Source organism: Simochromis diagramma, unplaced genomic scaffold (genome assembly GCF_900408965.1).
Source record: "Simochromis diagramma unplaced genomic scaffold, fSimDia1.1 OVJJ01000344.1, whole genome shotgun sequence".
NCBI classification, from domain to species: Eukaryota; Metazoa; Chordata; class Actinopteri; order Cichliformes; family Cichlidae; genus Simochromis; species Simochromis diagramma.
The window spans coordinates 15,487,149-15,508,874 of NW_024387375.1; the positions used below are offsets into that span (position 1 = coordinate 15,487,149).

The 21,726-nt window shown below is 41.2% G+C and overlaps 1 protein-coding gene across 5 annotated transcripts in view; it reads right to left on the bottom strand.

Annotated features, from left to right (window-relative positions):
- The window catches only part of trip12 (thyroid hormone receptor interactor 12), a 30,535-nt gene continuing 8,809 nt past the window's right edge, over positions 1 to 21,726 (bottom strand). For all 5 annotated transcript variants that reach the window (XM_040009106.1, XM_040009107.1, XM_040009111.1 and 2 more), the window contains 38 exons: positions 17,980 to 18,085; positions 15,826 to 15,962; positions 15,326 to 15,409; positions 15,146 to 15,241; positions 14,895 to 15,046; positions 14,650 to 14,685; positions 14,443 to 14,538; positions 14,256 to 14,348; positions 13,998 to 14,159; positions 13,781 to 13,849; positions 13,490 to 13,655; positions 12,837 to 12,954; positions 12,393 to 12,549; positions 11,996 to 12,149; positions 11,050 to 11,278; positions 10,769 to 10,887; positions 10,131 to 10,338; positions 9,693 to 9,793; positions 7,692 to 7,866; positions 7,429 to 7,570; positions 7,039 to 7,230; positions 6,675 to 6,826; positions 6,419 to 6,576; positions 6,187 to 6,260; positions 5,879 to 6,078; positions 5,167 to 5,294; positions 4,755 to 4,906; positions 4,420 to 4,562; positions 4,155 to 4,311; positions 3,937 to 4,035; positions 3,736 to 3,850; positions 3,281 to 3,435; positions 3,004 to 3,168; positions 2,622 to 2,786; positions 2,424 to 2,537; positions 2,091 to 2,185; positions 1,712 to 1,815; positions 1 to 1,582 (listed from right to left, as the gene is read on the bottom strand). In XM_040009106.1, coding sequence (XP_039865040.1) covers positions 1,386 to 1,582; positions 1,712 to 1,815; positions 2,091 to 2,185; positions 2,424 to 2,537; positions 2,622 to 2,786; positions 3,004 to 3,168; positions 3,281 to 3,435; positions 3,736 to 3,850; positions 3,937 to 4,035; positions 4,155 to 4,311; positions 4,420 to 4,562; positions 4,755 to 4,906; positions 5,167 to 5,294; positions 5,879 to 6,078; positions 6,187 to 6,260; positions 6,419 to 6,576; positions 6,675 to 6,826; positions 7,039 to 7,230; positions 7,429 to 7,570; positions 7,692 to 7,866; positions 9,693 to 9,793; positions 10,131 to 10,338; positions 10,769 to 10,887; positions 11,050 to 11,278; positions 11,996 to 12,149; positions 12,393 to 12,549; positions 12,837 to 12,954; positions 13,490 to 13,655; positions 13,781 to 13,849; positions 13,998 to 14,159; positions 14,256 to 14,348; positions 14,443 to 14,538; positions 14,650 to 14,685; positions 14,895 to 15,046; positions 15,146 to 15,241; positions 15,326 to 15,409; positions 15,826 to 15,962; positions 17,980 to 18,085 — 5,165 coding nt within the window. In that variant the 3' untranslated portion in view covers positions 1 to 1,385. The remainder of the gene's footprint in view (positions 1,583 to 1,711; positions 1,816 to 2,090; positions 2,186 to 2,423; positions 2,538 to 2,621; positions 2,787 to 3,003; positions 3,169 to 3,280; positions 3,436 to 3,735; positions 3,851 to 3,936; positions 4,036 to 4,154; positions 4,312 to 4,419; positions 4,563 to 4,754; positions 4,907 to 5,166; positions 5,295 to 5,878; positions 6,079 to 6,186; positions 6,261 to 6,418; positions 6,577 to 6,674; positions 6,827 to 7,038; positions 7,231 to 7,428; positions 7,571 to 7,691; positions 7,867 to 9,692; positions 9,794 to 10,130; positions 10,339 to 10,768; positions 10,888 to 11,049; positions 11,279 to 11,995; positions 12,150 to 12,392; positions 12,550 to 12,836; positions 12,955 to 13,489; positions 13,656 to 13,780; positions 13,850 to 13,997; positions 14,160 to 14,255; positions 14,349 to 14,442; positions 14,539 to 14,649; positions 14,686 to 14,894; positions 15,047 to 15,145; positions 15,242 to 15,325; positions 15,410 to 15,825; positions 15,963 to 17,979; positions 18,086 to 21,726) is intronic.

Here is a 21,726-nt window from a genome sequence, read left to right on the forward strand (position 1 = left end):
TATGAGTCAAACAGTTACTTTATTTATGTTCAGGTAAAAACATGAACCTGATGCAGTAAATTATTGCAGATCTTAGAAACCAGCACATGAACGTTGGGGCCAGGAGAGCATACAGTGGCGCCCTCCCCTGGCAACAGACTGCAGGTGCACACCACAGTTTGTTCCAAGCCAGCAGTGCAAAGAAAGAAAGAAAAAAAAAAAAAAAAAACTACAGCAAGAAATAAAGACAATATAGAAAATTAACAAAAAAAAAAAAAAAAAAAAAAAAGAGGTAAAGCAGACATTCCCACTTCAAACGGGGTGTGAAACTGCATATATATTTTATTCCAGAAAATGAACTTGAAATGCTAATCTGGCTATGAAACGATAAAAATGAGACCAGCCAAACTTTGTGCCCAGCTACATTATGTGTTGAGGGTTGCTCAGAGCTTGGTCTACCAAGATGACCCTACACGTCCGGTAGGATCCAACAGAAAGACGCAAACTCTATTAAAATAAGAGCAAAAAAAAAAAAATTTACCTGGTCAACACATTAGTTACAACTCTTCATTTGAGCTGAAGCTCTCGGAAATGAGGCCAGAACACAATCTCAGAAGGAGCAGAGGGAGAGAGCGAGAGAAGAAAGAAGGGAAAAAAAAAAAAAAAAAAGATAATATGAGCTCATCACTACCCGCATTCAACCAACTGCAACTTTCATTTCCACAACTTGAAGCAAAGACACACTGGGGGGAGGGGGAAGCCGAACCAAATCAAAATAAAAAATAATAACAACAATAATGCAACACACGAACTGGGGGCGAATATAATACAGAAGAGAACGCGAACAGTCGAACTGAGGGGGAGACGTGAAAACAAAGAGCTATTCTATCAAATGTGTAGAATGAGCAAAGTCTGCAAATTTGTCTGTACAAATGATCTTTGGAGCTAAAGTAAACCTAGCTTGCTCAATGGAACCCGCCCTCCCCGCTCCCCTTCCTCCCCCGTCACCCAGTGATGCTGTCCACCACTCTGGAGAGGAGACATCCCTTTTTTTTTTTTTTTTCTTTTTTGTCTTGTTTAAATATCACATAGCAATTTAAAATGTCACCCAGATGTTTTCATCTTTTTTAACATTACTCAACTACTGATATAAGATTTTACTCTCTTTATATTTTAAGTTCTGCGTCATGGAACACCCTTCCATTTTTCTTTTTTTTTCCCTCCTTTTTTTGAGAGACAGGGGCAGCAAATATATATTTAGAGTCTTAATTTTTCTGCAAGCTGCTTTCTCTAACAAGAAGGCTGTACATGTAGCCTTAATGTGTGTGATTACAAAAAAACTAAGAAGGAAGTCATGATTTCATCGGTTGCTGTAGAAGGCATTTTAATGTTGAGATGTGGCGAGATCAGGAAAGGTGGAAAGACTGCTGGCCCTCGCGAGCCGCAATCAACAGTTTCTCTCGCATGATCTCTATGCTGGAGTAGTCAGGCAGCTTCAGGTAGTTGACGCAGGTCATGACTGAGGGGAGGAAGTCGTCTGGATTCTCCGTCGACTCAAACGTCTTCCTCACAATCGTCAGAGGTGGGTTCAGGCTCCGGAAACCTGCCGTGCAAGGGCAACAGCGGGTGAGCGCGGGGCAGACTTGCAGTACAAACACATCCGAGTTTATTTGATTAAGAGTCACATGTCAGGCTCATTAAATGGTGTGCGTGTGTGTATGATGCGCCTCACCTCCGACGGGCAGTCTTGGGCTTCCTGTGACAAACTGCAGAAAGAGTCTTTGCTGCTCAGCATCGAAGCTGCTCAACACCTCAAACAGGAACCGAACTGCACGGCTGCAAAAACGGGATGAAATGGTTGAGAAAAGTTACTGTGTTACTACAGTGATCAAAAATACTCCTCTGCTTTGCAATGATGGTAAAACTGGTGCAACCAGCTGACTGCACTGTGGGTTCTGTTTACTAGAAACGAGAGTCACGATATTTCCAGTAAGAGCCAGCAATGTGGAACTGATCATGCTTTGCCACCATCAGCCAAATTCTTCGCATAAATACTGAAGAATGCTGAGATTTACAACGATCTAAAAATTAAGAACCACAGACGGTCTCACCTGTCATGTGTGTATCCGTGATCCGGTCGACAACACTCCATCAGCGTCTTGACATCCCATGTCTCTGATTTACTGCCACACAGCAACTGGTCAAGCTAAATGTTAAAGTGAGAACGGAAGGAGAAAATCCAAACTATGAGCAAAGGATTTACTTTACCAAAAGTGGAAACAACCCGTGTCTATATTTGACCCATTTTTGTCTACCCTGCATTCCTAAAAATGCACCGAGTGCGGCTGTAAGCAATGCTGACACACTGTTGAAAACTGCTGAATTTCATCATTACAGATGATTTAAAATGACTACCAGGCAGTAAACAAAACAAAGTTTCTTACCTCCTCTGGGTAGAAATACTGCAGGTGATGTAAGGGGAAGACCGACTCAAACCCTTCCCTAAAAGACTCAAATTGTCTGGACACTCCTTCATTTAGAGTCCAGTACACCACCAACTACAGGGACAAAGCAAAACATTAAGAACAGTGGGGACAGGGGGGGATTGATAAAAACGTGGGTTATTAGAAAAACTCAAATACCCTGAGGTACTCCTCCAGGTTGTAGATTGTGACTGGGACGTCTTTGCCGCCCTTTTTCAGCTCAATATTTGGGAATCCTGGAAGGGTGAAGTCCAAACCCAGGTCCTCCACTGAGCAGCCATTCATGTTCAGGCTCTCGAGAGCCTGCTGTAGCGTCTCCCTCGTCTGATGGAAACAAATGAGGACAAACAGGTTAGCAGAGAAAAGTGAGGGAGAACTGCTCTGGGTATAAAGTATGACCTAAAGGTAAGAGACACCAATATATGTACAAAGAAGGGGGAGCACTACCAACAGCAGTAAAGTAGGTGTAAGTTTCGAGGCATCGTTCCACAGAACAATACTCTGGGCCAATTTCATTAAACACAAGCTCTCTGCGCTCTACCTGTGATCGGTCTTGCTCCAGCCTCTTCTTTTGGCGGATAATATCCTCCAAGTGTTGGATTGACTTGGCAACACCGGGATCAATGTTCACCAGGTCGTGGGAGCTTATAGACATCTCATGCCGTAGCATCCACTTATAAAATGGCAGCCCCAAGGGCAGATCCAGCTAAAGACGAGGAGGAGGACAGGATCAGGTCAGAAAGTTTGTTTTAACATGTAAATGTTTCCAGCCTCCGCATGCTAAACGGTGTGCAAGAGATGAAAATGGAGGCCGTTACCAGTCTGAAGTCCATTATGGCTTTAGCCATTAGCTTTCCTAAGAAACGGAACTTCATTTTGATTTTGGCTATGTGCGCTGGTTTGGTCGTCCTGCCGAAGGGAACAGCAAACAGTCCTCTGGAGCTGAACATGTACTTGGTTCCCTCTTGGTTTCCTGCAAAACAAGAAGGCGGTCACTGAAAGTTAGTACAAGATACTGTAACATTAAATATGAATAAAAATGCATTTTTCGCTTCCAGTCATATCTTCTTGGGAAAACTGATCAATTAAAATCAGTGGCCCCTAAATAACGACATACTTCAAAAACCAAACTTAAGCACTTTCATTAACGCCTGACTAATGAGATGAAGACTGCCTCGATAATGAGTTTTGTATTAACAGACTCGCGTCATTTAACAACACTTTTCATCATTTCCCGCACGTCTGTTCACAGTTGCAGGATATAAGCTGGTACCTTTAGGATTGGCCAGAGTAACCTCTTCGCCTCTCCAAAGACCAAGATCGGCGCGCTGAAGCTCCTGAGACACCAGAGCGTAGAACTCCTGAGTGGGACCGAGACCTGTGCCCACCTGAAAAGGAGAGGGAAAACAAAGTCCAAACTTTCCTCCTATTTTCTTTCAGAGTTTGAGTATTCAGATACGAGAAACTTAAATACCTCATTCTCATACTGAATCTCGAGCATTGCCCTGGAGCTGCCGAGATCCTGCATCACAGACTCTGCCTGTTTTAGGAGCTCGTCGCGGTTTATCGTCCTCTGAAAACACAGCATAACAGAGGGAATCACGTGATCACATTTAGCAGGTCACACGACACAAGATGTGGATTCCAAGATAGAAAAAGTACAGCACAATGCTTCGAAGTAACACACTGCACCTTTTTCCTGTCCAGACGTGGTGCAACTCTGCTGTCCTGAGAATCTGACTGGTTGATCTCAGGGTTTGTGTCCAACAAGCGCTGCATTGCTCTGTCACGGTCAAAGGCGGTTACATAGAATAACATCTGCCGAGTGTCAAAGGGGAAGAAGAAGGGGCTGCAGAGGAAAAGAGAGAAATGTGTGTTACTACAGCCAGGCAACAACCCCAACAAATGTAATCTTGGCGTTGCAAAACAGATCACAGACTATTCTTGTGAAACTTACCAGGACTTTCCAAGCTCAATGAGCCACGTGGGGATGTTCCCAGTCATGATGACCAGAGGGTCTTGCAGCTGACGATTGGCTTTGGCTGTCAGTTTACTGTTAATGAACTCATTGGTAGAGATAATTTCCTTACACGCAGCGTTCTGTACAACAAAATAAAATATTAAAGTCAATGTTACTGGAATATTTTATGTCCCAACACAATGAACAATCCTAATTGTGTAAAGGCCTGTGAAAACATTTTCTTAAGGACGATATTTGGTGTTCAAAACTCTATCAGAAACAAACACACACTAACTTCCTCACTGTCAGAATCCTGTCCAAAGGAGACTTACATCATACAGGTAGAACCAGTATCTACTGATGGAGTGCAGGACCCTCAGCAGCAGGATGACCTCTAAAGAAGGGTCATCAAAAGTTATGGTCTCTGGTGGCTCCGAAGTGAGGTATGTCTCTAAGGGATTGATGACGCTGGGACATACACCATCTGGGAGCAATGGGAATAGTTTTAATCAAAACATACACATTTAGATTCAGTAGAAACTGAACAATAAGACCACAGATCCGCTCACTCGCTTTTTGATTTCACAGTTAAACTTTGCAAAGGTGACATCAAACGTCAGATGTACAAGTGTGTGGCCTGCTTGACATTTCAATGTCAGTGACATCCAGTATTTCATAGCCAGCAGGTGAGGTTTTAATGTAAAACGAACAAAGCCTTACTCCTGAGATCTCCAAAATTCTCACCATGCCACAGCTCATCCTGCTTCTTGGCGTTGCGGGGTGAGGTTTTGGTGGGAGCAGTCTGGGCTCGGCCTCTCTTGCCACCCACAGCATCTTTGCTTCCATCCTCGTCCTCCCTCACAGGCTTATACCTGTTTACAGGATAAAAGAGAAAATGGCCTCCATGCTTTAAGAAAAACAAAAAAAAACATGTACAGTCCCAGTTTTACTTCTAAAAGGCCATAGAGAAGAATACGTCTTTGAAAAGCAGGGCATCCTGGTGTGTTGCAAGTCTCTGTAAAGGATCTTCAATGGTTTTAAGTGGCTGTTTCATGCCTTTTCCCTGTCACTCTGACCTAGAGCAACTAAAGCAGTAAACTCCAATATTTAAAACAACAAACAATGGATTGGATTTATATAGCGCTTTTCAAGGCACCCAAAGCGCTTTACAATGCCACTATTCATTCATTCTCACATTCACACACTGGTGGAGGCAAACTACAGTTGCCCTGGGGCAGACTGACAGAAGCGAGGCTGCCATATCGCGCCATCGGCCCATCTGGCCAACACCAGTAGGCGGTAAAGTGTCTTGCCCAAGGACACAACGACCAGGACAGAGGCCGGGTATCGAACCGGCGACCTTCCGGTTACAGATGCACTTCCCAACCCCTTTAAGAGACTTTGAATCTTGATTGTCATGACATATTTAGTTGGTATAAAAAGTGGTTATTTATACCATATTGTGTGCGTTTTGGTCCAGATGCCAGCTCGGCCAAGTGGGTTTGCCTCATCATCTGTTGACTCCCGTTCTTCTTCTGCCTGCAGACTGTACTGCCGCACAGCCTGGTACACCGTCATGTTGTACGGTAGCAGGTGGTCACCAATGTAGAACTGCAGTCTGTGACGTACGCTGCCTGAATTCAAAAACTGAGCCGCCTGAGTAATCAAGAAATCACATAGGAGGGATTAAAAAGATGCATATCTACAGAGGATTATATAGAAGCACACGCACAACCATTATTTGGCATGAATGGAATCGCATACCAGTGATTCGTCTATTTCATCATCTGAGCCATCATCATCACTGTCTTCATCTTCTTCCCTGATTCGGCCGTATCCTGTGGAGACAAGATTTTAAATTTACAATGCAACCTAACAGCGAGTTCTGAAAAATGGCTAACAGCTGAAAAACGTTTGGTCTCTTGGACAATGCAAACTGCCCTGCAGTGGGGGTTGAAGCACAAGTTGACGTAAACATTCTGCAAATGTCTCTCACCTCTGACGACAAGATACCGCTCAATGGCTTGCACCAGAGCCAGAGGGTCGATCTTTACAGGTCCCCCTTTCCACTGTTTAACATTAGTGCAATCTGGGTGTCTCTGCAGCTGACACTTAAGCTGATGTGTGTTGAAGAACTTGAGTGCCTGAGACCCCCTGAGGAGAGAGTGGGAGATTCATATCAATTAAAAAGAGTACACCACACCAAAATGTGCACAAACAGCTGGAAACAAAATGTACGTAAAGCCACAGACCTGCTGCCATTGCCGTTGCCACTGGGGAAATCGTGCACCTTGACAGGAAATTGCTCCATTTGGCTCAGACAGCTGTTCATCTTGTGCACCATGGCCAAGTAAGGTGCATTCTCAGCTAGATCCAGGCGACCTATGGGCTCCATTCCTGGAGGCTGAGACAAAATGAGGGAATAAAAGATAAATAAATAAATAAATAAATAAATAAAATAAAAGTTAGAAACAAACCCAGCAAACATGCTTCCACCATCTTCCTGTAAAACACATTTATTAGAGGAAACCGTTGATTGTAAAAACAGATCACTGCAGAACTTTCAGACTTGAGCAGAATAAGATAATTTAACAATAATATATGTTTTAGTCTCACCGGACAGCCACCGAACACATGGAGGAACCTTTTGAGCCGCACATCACGACTCAGCAATTCTCTGTCTGTGTTGGCGGTCAGGTAGACCAACAGCTGCTTCACCAGCCCACTGTGCTGGATCTCAAAAGACGACACATCAGATTCTGACACAATACTGGAGATCTCCACTAAGCACTCCATACCACCGTCCACCTGTGAAATGCATCAGATGATAAAATATTTCAGGTATGGGGTTTAACTACTGATAGTTACTTTGTACTCAACAAGTACAACTACCATCTTCTTCTTGGAATACATCTTATAACTTTAAAACCTCAAACAAACAAACCCTGTACAAGGTGTTGCTAGCTGTTCAATAACTTCTTTTTCGAGGTAGCGCTCATGTTTTACCTGGAGGTTGAGTTGCTCGGTGGCTGTGCAAAGTCTCTGGAGGACATTCAGTGCAGGGTTGCTGCCATCCACATTTTCAGAGTTGAAGTAGCGCTCCACAAACTTAGTCGCTTGGTCTTTGATCCAGGCCTTAATTTTGTCTCTACAAATGACAAAATAAATAATTCAATTGTTAAGGACGATGGTTTAGCCCACGACGGGAGATTTGGATAACATAGGAGTAAAGACAACGCTAAGCTGTCTTCGTGAACTCACAACCGTACCGGTTATTTGAAATTGAGTCCTTGGGAGGGGCCCTTGCGAGGCCACTCACTCCTGCTGTGCGCGAGGGCTCAGAGTTGGCATTGTTGGTCTGAGCACCCAGCTTGCCCCATGTCTTGGGATTGAGACTGGCCAAGAAGGATGATTTGGGTGACTGAGTACTGGTAGGGCTCTTAGCTGAAAGGAAGAACAGGAGAATTATCAACTAATGACATAAAAAATATTTGATTATTATAGATTTAGATCATTTGGGGTTGGTTTTGGCTTTTTTTTTTAATAATACAAAAAAAAAAAAAAATTATGACTAAACAATTCAGTGTACCACAAGTTACTGTACACCAACAGGTTCTGCTCAACACTGTAAATATTAGCTGGCAGGTATTACTTTAACGCAGGGATGTCAAACGTACAGCCCTACAATTATATCAGACCCGCTAGATAATTTCATGTGTCAGTTATTAATGGTACGTTTGTACGTAGGAGCCGAAACTTCAGCCCTGCTGAGAATCCATGCAGGCAGGGGGTGGGACTTTATTTTGATGGGCAATCCAGCCAATCAAATGCAAAGACAGACTGGGATCATCCCATTGTGTGAAAAGGAGGAAGGGAGGTAGATGTTCCCAAGACAGCAAGTGTAGTGGTACGGACCAGGTACACAGAGAGACAGTCAGGAAATGAAGAAACGAGCACAGGCTGCATGACATTAGGAGCTGGATAAAGTGATACATGCTTTTATTTTCTGCCATTTTCCATTGTGGAGGACAAAAGGTTTCAACTCTCCAGGCCTTAAACCTCATTTGCAGAAGAAAAATCCATAAAAATAAGGCTTTTTGAAATGGAAAACGAAAAATGGAACGAAAAAATTTGCTTCCTTAAAAAGTATTACATTCACAGTTCAGTGTTAAATATTACATAAAATAAATTATATAAAGTGTCTTTGAATGGAAGAGATGCAGAAATGTCTGCATGTGGCACAGAGCCATGGCTCAGTGTTTAAATGAGTCTCACAGCCAAGGAAGTCATTTATAATTCTTAACTTCTTTGATCTGCTGCTCACCACAAGCAAGCACAAGCAGAAGTTCTAGACTTGACTGTATTTTCAAAAGTTTAACAACTTTTCCTACTGATAAAAAACCTCCCTCATGACTATTCATACTATACAGAGTAATTAAGCAATAAACAATTAACCTGTTGAACCCCAATGCCCCCAGAGGTGAAAGGGAGAACATCTGGTTTTACTCCCAGATCTGTAATTTAATACAGATCTCAGAATCTCAGATAAAAGCCCACAAAACGGATTCAAAACCACTAAACCGCTAAAAAAAAACAAACACCAAATGACCAAAGAGCAGGTAAACTGATTCCGCAAAAAGATGCAAACACAAAGTGAGCTCGTTCACCTGACGGCACGTACACAGATGTGCCCCCAGGAGCTGAAAACCGACATTTCAGAGATTCTGAAACCGCAAGTTTCGCACCCTCTGACAAAAATTCACTGAACCAGCAGCAAAAGAAGACGTTTGAAAAAACATTGTCATGAATTTTATCTTACCCTTGTATTAACAGGGGGGGGAAAAAAAACAAACACAAAAACAACCAACCAAAACAAACAAAAGAAAAATCCACACCACACTTCCTGCACAGCTCTCTTGCTCTCAGTGTGCTTCCAGATCAGTTTTCCATCAAAAATTGATGATGATATTTTTCAGCCTATTTGCTTGCTTGTTACGCACCATTCTGCATTGTGTACAGTGTTGACAGCACCTGAGATCAAAGTGAGCTGCATGTGGCCTGCAAATGTTTGACACCCCTGCTTTAACATATGCATCAAAACAGTAACAAATGTGCAAAAAACACACATTCAAATAATTTTGTCAATCAGTTGTTAATCTGTATAATATAATTAGTCTCATACTGACCTGAGTTCAAGAGTATGGTTCAGAACTTTTTCAACAAAATTATTATAACATATTTGTGTCTCAAAGTGTGTCTGGGACACTCACCCTGATTGTCTACTTTATCATCATCTCTTGGTGGCGAGTACTTGGGCCTTCTAGGTCCTCTTTTAGGTAGTCGTTTCCTTTTTAAGACATCACTTAACCGCCTATGTGCAAGAGAAAGTTATTTATTTCATGCTCTTGTGGTTATTTATAAAGATATTTGCTCTTCCATTAACTACAGACATACATACATACCCTATAATGCTTTGATAAATAGTAGCATGTATTAATTGCAGACAATATACATTATCTGTGCTCCGTTTACATTTTTAAGTAGTTGAACAACTATTTGACAACAATATTTGCTCTTAATGACTTAATTACTTTGTGTTTATGAGCTTTTCTTCCAAATACACACTGGATGTTTGGCTCTGCTAAAAAAAAAATTTATATAGTTTCCTTAGATAGCCAAACCAAAGCCACATACGGCCTCAAACTCACCCTTGAGGGCTGAGGTCCAGTGAGTCGTCCATGCTGTGCTGGAAGCTGGGTGAGCCCAGGTCAGGAGTTGTATTATTAGCAGATGTGGTGGATGCAGTGCTGATGGTGGTAGTGCAGAGACTGGCGGTGCCACTAGGGCAAGCCTTTGGAGGACTAGTGACCAAAAAGCTCTCAGACTCTGCCAAATTCTTCACTTGGTGCATGACACCTTGAAGACAAAAAGTATTGCAAAAAAAGCCTTAAAAGAAGCACAATACAGAGCTCCATGCCAGCATAAAGCTCTGGCTGAGGACTGGGACTCAATTCACATTTCAGGCAATTCAAGGAATAATGCATCAGGGAAAAAAATGCAAAGGAAACCATTAGCATCAATGCACCATTGCCACACTTGCAATATAGTAAGGTTTTAGGTAAAGTCAGCCTTAACTGTCACATTTTACTATCTTATTAAAAAAAATCTTTGCATTTAAAGCTTTAACAATTTGCATTCACAAACAATAATTTAGCTATGACATCATACAAAAAACTAACACAAAGTGACAGCTTCAGAGCATACTTCATTTACAAAACGCTTCTACTGTCTTAATGCTGTGATGAACAGATAAGAAACCACAGTTCTCCATGGGATCATACACTACCTTCTCTTCTGAAATAAACACTGAAAACATCTGGGAGCTTCTGCATGAGGATCTCAGCCATCTGCAGTGAACCCACTACAATCTTCAAGTCCTGACTAGATAGCATGGAGGCAATGTGACTGTAGAAATAAACACAAGACAAAGGTCAATTTAATTTAAAATCCCAACACTGGCCCTGTTGTTTCTTTAAAATTCTTCCTTTCCAACATCTTTAGCCTACTGTAAGACCACAACCAGATTTAATATCAGTGCTAACAGGAGCCAGGAGCCTGGACTCTTACCTGGACACAGCATGGTTCCTCAGCACATCCTTCAGCAGCTCTGCATCAGCAAAGTAGATGATCCTGAGGATGGCTCTAAGGCACTTGTGTCTGACAGCTGGGCCAGCTGATGAGCTGTACACCTCATACAAGACCCCGAACAGAGTTTTGATAAAGCACTTTGCCAGCTCAGGGTCCTCCTTCATCAACTGGGCTCGTGCATCTTCACGGCGGACCTCTTGGTGGCTGCCTAATGATAGACATGGAACGGGTCAGATTAATGCCATTAACCATATGCACTCAGTAACTGCATAATGATAAAATGAAATATTTCAGGGGTCTGTAGTAGAGAATAGTACTTGTTTAGTATATACCTCACTGTTTGGGTCATAGTTTAGTTCTCTTTTTGCTGTGGCCAATTAGGAAGCTGTAAAGCTCCCCCCACACACACTATCCTTAAGCTATAATAACAGCAGTAGCTACAAAATTTAAGTTTAGCTAATGTGTCCGACCATACTAGCACTAGCTGAACTATTGTTAGTGCCATTTTTCTGAGTAACTGTTAAGCTTACAGTGTGTACTGAAGCAAACAAATTCAATTTCAATGAAGCATACCAAACAATCCGGGGCAAATGCTCGTGCTGCTGCACCACTAAAACATTGCATTTAACAACGAAGGAATTGTTTCAGGGGATTTTTTTTGCTTTTATTTTTTCGGGCTGTTAACCTGTCACTGTTAGAAATAGAACTGTGTGACTCCAAGCTGATTATAACTACCACCCTCACAAGGAAAAAATAAAATAAAATCTTCATTCATTAGGCACTGAGAGCTTATTTAGATTTTCAAAGGACTTTTCCTTTTACAAGCCTAAAATAAGTCAACCCAAGGAGTTTGTTCCCATTCTATTCTCTGCTAAAATACACTCCTCTTCACACATATCTTCGTCACATATCATTAGTAAAATACCTGTGTTGGGGTTAGCAAGAGGGTTAGGTTTCCTCTGGATACCACGTGCTGTTCCTGTGTCTTCATTGATCTGCTGCATAGAGTTGAAGTCAATTGTGTATACGCGGCCGAGGGTTGACAAGCTGATCTCATCTTCCCCGTTCTGGTGGGCTGTCTGCAGAGCAAGACAACCACACCCAATATCAGTGAGAGATATACAGATCTATACCCACACATGATCCTAACACATTAAATATTCTGACACAAGGTTTAAAAGTCAACCCATTATTCATTCTTTAGTTATCCTTTATTGTAGCATCCTACTAAATCATTATAATATATTACAAAATAAATAAAATTTCAACAATGACTAAACTGATATGACATAACATAATAATAACAACACAGTAATGTGTACCTCAATAATGCGGCTGTCAATGCGGTTGTAAGGATGCCACAGTCCCCGGTCATCCCTCCACTGCCAGATTGCTCCCTCTGTTGTCTGGACACTGCCCTTCTTAAGCATTACATCAACTGCAAAGATGCCTTCTCTGGGCAAGCAGGGCATCAGCTCACTGAAAGGGAAAATACAGAGGTTACCCAATGCAACAAAAATGTTATAGACAAAAATGCCACAAAGTAATAAGCTGTTGTTTTAAGGAAGATTCCTTAAATTACATGAGAAAGATATGCACGTTTAGTAACACACACACACACACACACACACTCACTCACTCACTCTCTGAGGCCCATAGTTTTGATAAACTATGTGCAGCAAACAAAATAAAAACATTGCACAGGTGTCTGTATGTCTGCTAGTCTTTAATTTTTGCCACACTGCCCAGTGTGACCTTAACAATACCATATGAGTGAGGTCAGCTCGTAGAGCTCCTGGGGGCTCCGGGGTACCAGTTCAATCTGTTCCTGGCAGCTGCCATTTGACGCTCCACACAAAAGGAAACGCAGAGTTTCTGCTATGTCTAATTAGAAGGAAAAAAAGATAAAAACAAGCATTTTCTCTGTTAAGTGTTATGTTTCAAGTTCATACACGCCATAATAACACTACTGATAAAAATAAATCAATGGGTTGCGCAATGAATAAAATAAATTAATTTCAAGACATGGCAATTCTTTTTAAATCATTTACAAAGAGCCATAGGACTGCAAACGTTCACAAAAATAGCATTAAGTACATGTTTAGTGTCACATCTGTTTGGTTTGCTGGCAAATAAAGACTGCAAGTTCACAAGATGAGAAACAGCAAATGAAAAGCTTTATCATGTAGGTTGATGTAGCTGTTAGCAGGACCACTATTGACAGGCAGTCATAATTTGGATTTCAGTAATTTGGTGGGGGGAAAAACAAGTTACCAGACTGTATCTAGTAACTAGCACGTCTTAAACCTATTATAAATATCCTATCCCGTAAAGTAAATACACTGTAAAACCAAAAAAGAAAAAGCCAATACTGTCAGAGGGCCTACTAATGTGTGACCTATGTGCAAAGGTTACTCACTCTGTTTCATAAGCTGGACTGCCAGGCATGGACAGTTGGAGCACATAAGTGAAAACATGCGCACAACCATGATGAACATCCCCGAGCTGAGCACAGGAGGAGTCACTACCAACAGCTGCTGGATGTTTGTCAACAGGTCCCTTGATGCCACCTCCTGCAACAGGTTCTGTTGATTTGAACGGAGATGCATAAATGTACATTAAGTGGGCATGTGGACTACAAACCTCTAAATGGCAAGAAACAACTGTTTTTGGTAGACCATGTTTGCTGTTTCAAAACTGAGGTACAGACCTCTTCATGCTGAAAGTTGTCCACCAGTCTGGCGAAACAGAGACAAGTACTTTCAACTGACTTCTTATCCTAAAAAAGGCAAGAGAATAAATGGTGGATAAGTAACAGATTTACCACATTAAACTAAATAAATGACCTCACTGCTTGACCCAAATCACAGACGTAATGTACCGTTGTTGCTAATGTCAGATCAGTATCCTTTATATGAAAACTGTACCTGATGAGTAAGTCTCTGAGTCAACAGTGGCAGAGAGTCAGCAACAAAGTGGAACTCATCTGGAGTAATGCTCTGGCAGCAGTTGGCTGCAATAGCCAAGGCATTCCTCTGAGCATTAATGCTAAAGAACTCCAGGTACAGGAGGCAGTCAGCAAGCCCACCCTATAAGGGATGACAGGTGAGGATCATTACGACTAAATGCGGCTAGCAGAGAAAAGACAAATTAATGGCACAACAAAAAGACAGCGTAACACTTACGGCCTGCAAAATGGCTTTGCTGTGTCGCCTTGACAACATCTCCAAGGCAGTCAGGGCCTGCTCTGCTACGTCAATGAATTGAATCACCTGAAGCTGCAGACAAGAAAGTCGAACAAGCCATTAGCATATGAGAAGGTCACTGTTATGAATTCACAAGTGATTACTGACAGAAAGTGCCATGCTTTACCTTCTCCAGGAAGACAGGAATGGCATCAACCACCACAGCAGAAGATCGAGGGAGGGCCTCCATCATGTAAGTGAGTGCACGCGAGGCATGGTTCATCTGTATGCACAGAGCAATGATGTGAATATAATCAGTTGCATGACCCCCCCCCCCGAACAAAAAGTAAATAAACCAACGACATTTACAATAACAGAAGCCAGTCATACTCACAATATCAAAGTTATGCTCCATTTGTAACAGTGTAATCTGCGAAAGAGCAAGCAGTTACATGGAATTAAATAGCATATATGTGAAAAAACAAAAACTGATTTTCTGTCAACCAATATTTACATTACACATAACTGTGGGAGGAATTTTTCCCTGTAAAACAATGAATAGGTGAGACACTGCTTCAAAACCAGGAAACAGGGCTGTGGAGTACAGGAAGGTAAACAGCCAAAGAAAATAGGACTTACCAAGGCAGGAACCACACTTTTCACAGGAAATCCACCAAGTGTTTCCTCATTGCCCATCACAAGCAACTGGCACATTTCTATTGCGGCTTGGAGTTGCTGAGACTCGTCACCTGTGGCCTGGAGGCCTTGCAGAAGCTGTTGAGCCTTGGAACCTGAAAACGAGGGAGGGATTTTTATTATTATTTTTTTTTAATTAAAATATTTTGAGTGCAACAAGAACGCTGATGTCAATGTTAGAAGACATTACTCACTGGCTCCACTGCCTATGGTCCTGTGAAAGAGTTGAGACATGCGGGGTCCCAGGGGCCCAAAAAGATGGGGAGGGAGACCTCTGGCCTCTAGTAGAGCTAAAGGACATACAAAGCTTTATGTATTAAAAGGTCAAATACTTTTTTGTAATATGAGAAATCTCTAAGGTGGTTTTAACATACCTTGAAGCCTTCCCATTTCAGAATCATCAGACTCACTCTCACCAGAGGTGGTCATGCCCACTGCTCCAGCAACCGAGCTTGACGCTGGAAATAAACCGTAAAAATTCATATTTTAATTTTTTTTTATTGAAGTGAAAACAATCTATCAAATGGCCATAATTGTGTTAACTTTTTCATCTTCACATAAATGAATAGAAATCTGAATCATCTTCCTAATAAAGTTAGGAAGCTTAATTGAATAATGAAGTGAATAATTAACTGACATTTTCAAACTGCAATGTGAGTTATTATAAAAACATGGTGAGTATACATTTGTGTTGTTAGTGCGACTTTTCTAGTCTATAATTATGAGAAAGATCGGAGCAGAAATCTTAGTAGTTCACCTTTTACTTTAGAAAAACCTCTTCGTACATGTTCATCTACACCCCAATCACACATCATTCCAACATTTGAGTTATTTCTGGTTGCAATAAGTAATCTTAATTTGTTAGCGAAAGTACCTGAAGCCCCTTGTGATGCATCATCAGTGCGAGCGGCTGATGAGTTGGCCCCATCTTGGTTGTTGTCAGAGTCGGCCATTTTCTCCTGTCGGCGAGCGTCGGCTGCCCCGCGCTTGCCCAGGCCTGAGCCCCGCCGACTGTTACATGCGTACAAAGAGACTGATTATTATACTTTTATAGTGTCAAACTGCAATGCATTCTGTATCACACGAATACATAGCAGTGGTTCCCTTGGCTAGTGATTCTACTATGGTAAATTTGGATCATGCAAAAGCAGGAGAATATAAACTGAAACAGAGGCTTCCATGCATAGTTATTGCCCTTTTATCAAATGCACGTTAGAAGTTTTCATGTTAAACTCATGGGCATACTGCCAACCATGTACATTGTGCAGGGTTGTTGTGCCACCTCATGTTGTAAAGGGTGGTAAAATCAATTGGGGTCAGTTGGTCTGACCTATAAACACAATGAAATACCAGTTTGTACCTTCTGTGATGGAGACATTTTTCCCCAAAATGCCAATTTGCAGACCTAAATATTGATTATTTAAGGTCACTCAGCTGATACAAGCTGCTAACCCGTTCAGCTTAAATGAACTGTAAACAAACACAATGATAGCATTTGCACAAAATCGTTTCAGCCTTGATGTTTGCTGCTGTTGTTTTTTTTCACTGAAATCGTAACAGACTTTGAGTAGTTTTTTTCTGTTTTGATGAGAAGTGGCTTCACATCCAGTTCAGTCTGGGTGGAGCTCTGCTACTGACAGACACTGGAGCTGATGAGGCGTGTGCTTTAAAATAAAATATCATTAGACCAAGCAGATTTTAAAATGGCAACATTGGTGTAACATCATGAAATAAAGCAAGGGATCTTTAAGGTTTCATCTTTTGTTATTTAAAAGTTTTAATATGCAAACTGATAAAAAGTTTAAACTCAACCCTTTGGCCATCCATCTGAATAAAGCAGTCACACTAGCAACTAGGCATCAGTTAGGTCCCAGTAGGCTACAACTAAGAGTTTAATATATGTAAGCTAAGGTGTTTGGGTGAGTTGAGTCCAATGAATGAAAAGAAAAAAAAAAAAAAGTTTAGCAACTACTTATCATGATTATTCATTACCGTAATATAGTAAACGTTCCAACCTTAAAGAGGACATGAAACACTACACATAAAGGCTAATTTACATCATGGAGCCCTGCTCTCAAAAACTGAAATAGATACAATGTAGACCTAGATATAACATAACATAGATACACTGTCTGTGAACTGATTGCATCATCTAGGGGCTGTACAAGTGATTTTTTTTTTTTTTTAGTTTTAGTGTCCTTATTCTCACTAAGATTCTGTCTCTGGTTAGCTAACATAAACTAATAGAAGTCTATTAGCTGCAAACCAGCCAACCAACCACATGACCTAACGTTCTGTCCTGACAGAACATGGCGCTACACATGTTCTCAAATCTTTAAGCGCCTATTTCTTAAATCCAGCTTCACAGACAGCATCACATTTGTCAATTTTTGAGAGCAGGACTCCAGGATGTAAATTAGCTTTTCTATTTTTAAGAGTTTAATGTCCTATTGGGGAAATAGAAAAGAAACAGAGGTGGTAGGAGAAATGACATAAACTAGCAGATGTGTGTTTTGTTTTTTTGTTAGTAAAGCCTATTCTGAAATGCCAACTACTGTTGGCGTTTGGCACCTTAGCCTCCATGAGAGTTCTGCAGGTGCAGACAGAGGCACAAAGAGGTCCAAGCAGCACAATCCTTTGTCTGCTTTGGGCGATCTACAGGAAGAACTTTGTAGGACTAAAGGTACCAACCAACACTTGACCATAAGTGGACCAGGTGAGGGACCCTCAGAGACAAAGGCACATAAAGGCCACCACTAATGATCTGTCTACAGATAACCTTTATAGACCAACTTCTAGACAGATATTCCTGACCAAAAGGCTCTTTTCATCATTCTGGCTTAAGAGAAAAGACTGACAGCACAGCACTAGGTCTCATTATTAAAATTAGACTGCAATCATTTTAGATGCTGAATAAATCATGGATATGCATTTCTTAACTTTAGTATAGCTTCAATGATGTCCACATTCCTCAAAAATAAATATCCAGAAGTAACATGCATTTTTGTTTTTTGTCACTGTAGTGTACCTGGTGCTGGCACACGAGCCCGTGGTCTTCTGGCGTGTGCTCCGCCGAAAGTTGGGGAGCTCTGCTGGAGGAGACTCGCTGCGCTTCTTAGTGGATTTTCTCAAACCTAAAATAGAAAACAGTGATTATAACTTTTGGACTGGGCCCCAACTGTGGCATCAAATTCTTTCATTTAAAAACATCTTCTACAGGAGGTGAATCAAATTTTTAATTAACCCTTTAAGACCTACCATAGAACCAAGTCCGCCAGAGCTGATAGTATATTTTTACATGCTGTGGAGCCATTTTTGGGAGCATTTCAAGTTGCTATACATCAACACAACCATTATAGCCCAGATTTTAATAATATGTATGCATTAAGTGCATAGTAATTACATAAATTGCAAAAAAGTGCAATAAACTACAAAAAAATTGAAAATCGTTTTTGTTTTTTTAACATATATTTCTAGTTAGAGAAATTTAAGAGGCTTATCTCTCAAAACTGTAAATACAAAAAAGTTGCACAAAATAGATTCCATCCATCCATCCATCCATTCGCTTCCGCTTATCCTTTTTCAGGGTCATGGGGGGCGCTGGAGCCTATCCCAGCTGTCATAGGGCGAGAGGCGGGGTACACCCTGGACAGGTCGCCAGTCTGTCGCAGGGCCAATACACAGGGACAGACAACCATTCACACTCACATTCACTCGCACATTCACACCTAGTGGCAATTTAGATTATCCAATTAACCTATCCCCACAAGCTGAGATTCCCACCACAGGAAATTTATTTTGAGTGTCTTCATAGTTTTATTTTTGAGATACACCAATTTTTATATACTGTAGGAAAAACGAAAATAAATATTATAATGCAAATTTGCAAAAAAAAGCAGCATATGCATCAAAATAAACTATTTCCAGCAGTGCAATATGAGTCCTAAGCATCCCAGAAACGACACAGAAAGTCATAAAGTCAAAGATAACTTTTAAAAACACCAGTATAAGCTCATGAGGCCCTGATGGTAAAAAACTACATTTCCGTGAAAATGACGTCACTTCCGGTTTCGGGCAGGTCATGGCGGACATGTGAAAGTTCGCTCTGACGTCTATTCCAACGTAGGAAGTGTTATGAACAGCTGATCGGATCGGCAAAGCGTGTTTGTGGAATATTATGTTTTTGTTGCTGCAAGTGCTTTTTATGCACTTTTTGCAAAGCTATATGTGGAAGGAAACCGTGACCTAGGACAAGCTGATGGCATAAGATGTAAGTACAACTCCTCCGGTTTCATATGCAAAAAAAATTATTGCGCTAGCTTACGTGGTTGCAGTGCTACCGGGATTTAAAAATAGTTACGCAAAACAGAGCGTGCCCGCTCCGACCGGTTTTAAAGGGTTAATTATTCAATAGTAAAACATGTAAGAAGTTTGGGCTGTGGAAGAAAACAGAAAACATGCCACTACATTATGTTTATGGTTAAATATCTGTGAAAACACAGTCAACACATAAAAGCAAAGACTGATGCTATAGTAAAGGCCCACTGGTGTTGCCTGTGTAGAGCCCTGCACCACAGACCAGTGAGTATTAATAGCAACACCTATGGCACTATGACAAGACAACCTTCATGCTAGGTCTGTGACTCATAATTCAGTAGCATAAAAATAAATATTAACAGAGTTAAAACCAAATGAATTAAACATTAAAAATTGACTTCTGGACTTCATTTGACCTCATCTTCATGTCCCACTTGCTACTGATTTACAACATGTCAAACAAAAAGGTCCAGACTTATTTCAGTAAGTCTTCCAGGGGGGTAATTCACTAAAAGCACATACTTGTCCTATGACACAGGCTGCTGTAACGTGACTAATTTAATATGATCAAAATGTTCTTTCGCACTGAAAAGCACACAAAAACATGCTGCAGCACTGTACATGCTTACTCACCATTACAGCATAAAGTAACACAATCTGCGTATTAAAAGGCAGAGGCGGACAGATATGGATATGGCAGGAGAGATGAAGTACTTTCCTTTTGACAGAACCAGCTCATGATTCCTTCCCTGCCCTCAAACATAACTCTGGTCAGCTGGTGGGCCAACACACCAAAGCCTACGAAGGAGGGGTCTCTATTTGGGCCATAGCCCATGGAACAGAGCTGAGTTCAGTTACTATCCTTTCACCCATCTAGAACAGACTGACCCCACACTGACCCCTCTGAGTTCAAACTCACTTCACCAGACATGCCAGATTTTCACTAATACATTTGTGCAAATGGTCTATATAGGCTATCATACAAGCTGGATACTAGAGCCAATGTCTTCCTAGAAGCAACTCTTGCAACTCTGTGGCCATTTTGGCAACACCTCGAGGCAGTTAAATGAAGTCCTTATGTAAATGATTGGCGAGAAAGCCTGAGTATAAATTTTGATGGTCACCGGGACACAAAAACTCACCAAATATAATTACTAGCTAAACCTCATTTAAGTAGTACTTTTACTACATATACACAACATGGTTGTCACAATACTGGAATTTCAAACTTGTCAATACCCAGGAAGATAGGCAAAGCCATTTTTGGTGCCATGGGGGCGGGGGCTGCTCCTGTATCTAAGTACTAGCAGCCATACCTACTAGCTGCGTTCACTTTATCAAGGAAGTTAGATGCCTTTGTTTAGCTAACAAGGTAAAGCTATACCACACCAGCAGCAATAATATGCAAGGCCCATTTTTCTTTAGCTTCGAACCACTCCTGCAGCACTTACAGATAGTTTTGTCAGTACTGTATGTGACTTATTAATCGAGTCACAAATACACAACAGTTCACAGGGCTCTAGAATGCGACCAAATTTTTCAATGGTGCGACAAAAAAAAAAAATCAAAAAAAAAATCAAAAAAAAAAAAAAATCTTAGGTCGCACTGGTGCGACCAACTGTTCAAGTAACCAAAAAAAAAAAACACTTCATGCACAGCTCTCTCTCTTTTAAGAACAGTTTCCCGTCTCAAATCTCTGTTTTTGGCATTATTCATTCGCTTATTACCCACCAGTCTACCGTTGTTTACAGCGCTGTTGGCCGCTGTGGGGGGTTTTTTGTTTTTACTTAAATGTCCTCTGACAGGAAAGCCTAATTTCTGCTGCCCAATACTGAAGAAATTTAAATTATGCAAAATTGCAGAATACTGCAGAATATTTTTAAGATTATATGCTATAAAAAGCCAGGCCAGGAAGTTTTATTCTCAGTTACTTTGACACAAAGGCATCTGCTGTGACGCTCACAATTCTGATGAAGTCTCACAAGTATCAGTACTGACTGTCTGAGGCAAAATTGAATCGAAACCTTGTGAATCGGAATCTAATGGATTATAGAAATCAGTGATGATACCCAGCCCTAGTGGGTAGCCTAGGCCCGACAGAAGTGGATGTAGAGCTATGGGTAATAAGAAAAGATGAAGAACTATTGATAACTTTTTAAGTTAAGTTCAAGCCTGATCCGTTTGAAATTCATAGCCAGTGCTCTGACACGGAGTCATCAATCTCTGAATGCTGAAAAATCACAGTGTATCCAGAAAAAAACATTATATGTCATGATAAATGCACTGCCTAAGTGTCCCCTCTCCCCATTGCCTTTCAGCGGCAGGCAGCACCAAACAGGTCGTCAGAGGAGGCAATTGTGATCATCAAGTTTAACATTGTCTACAATATTGCCAAGGAGTGCCAAAGCACTTCAAGCACAAGATGGTTATTTAATCATTTACAAATGAATATTGTCTG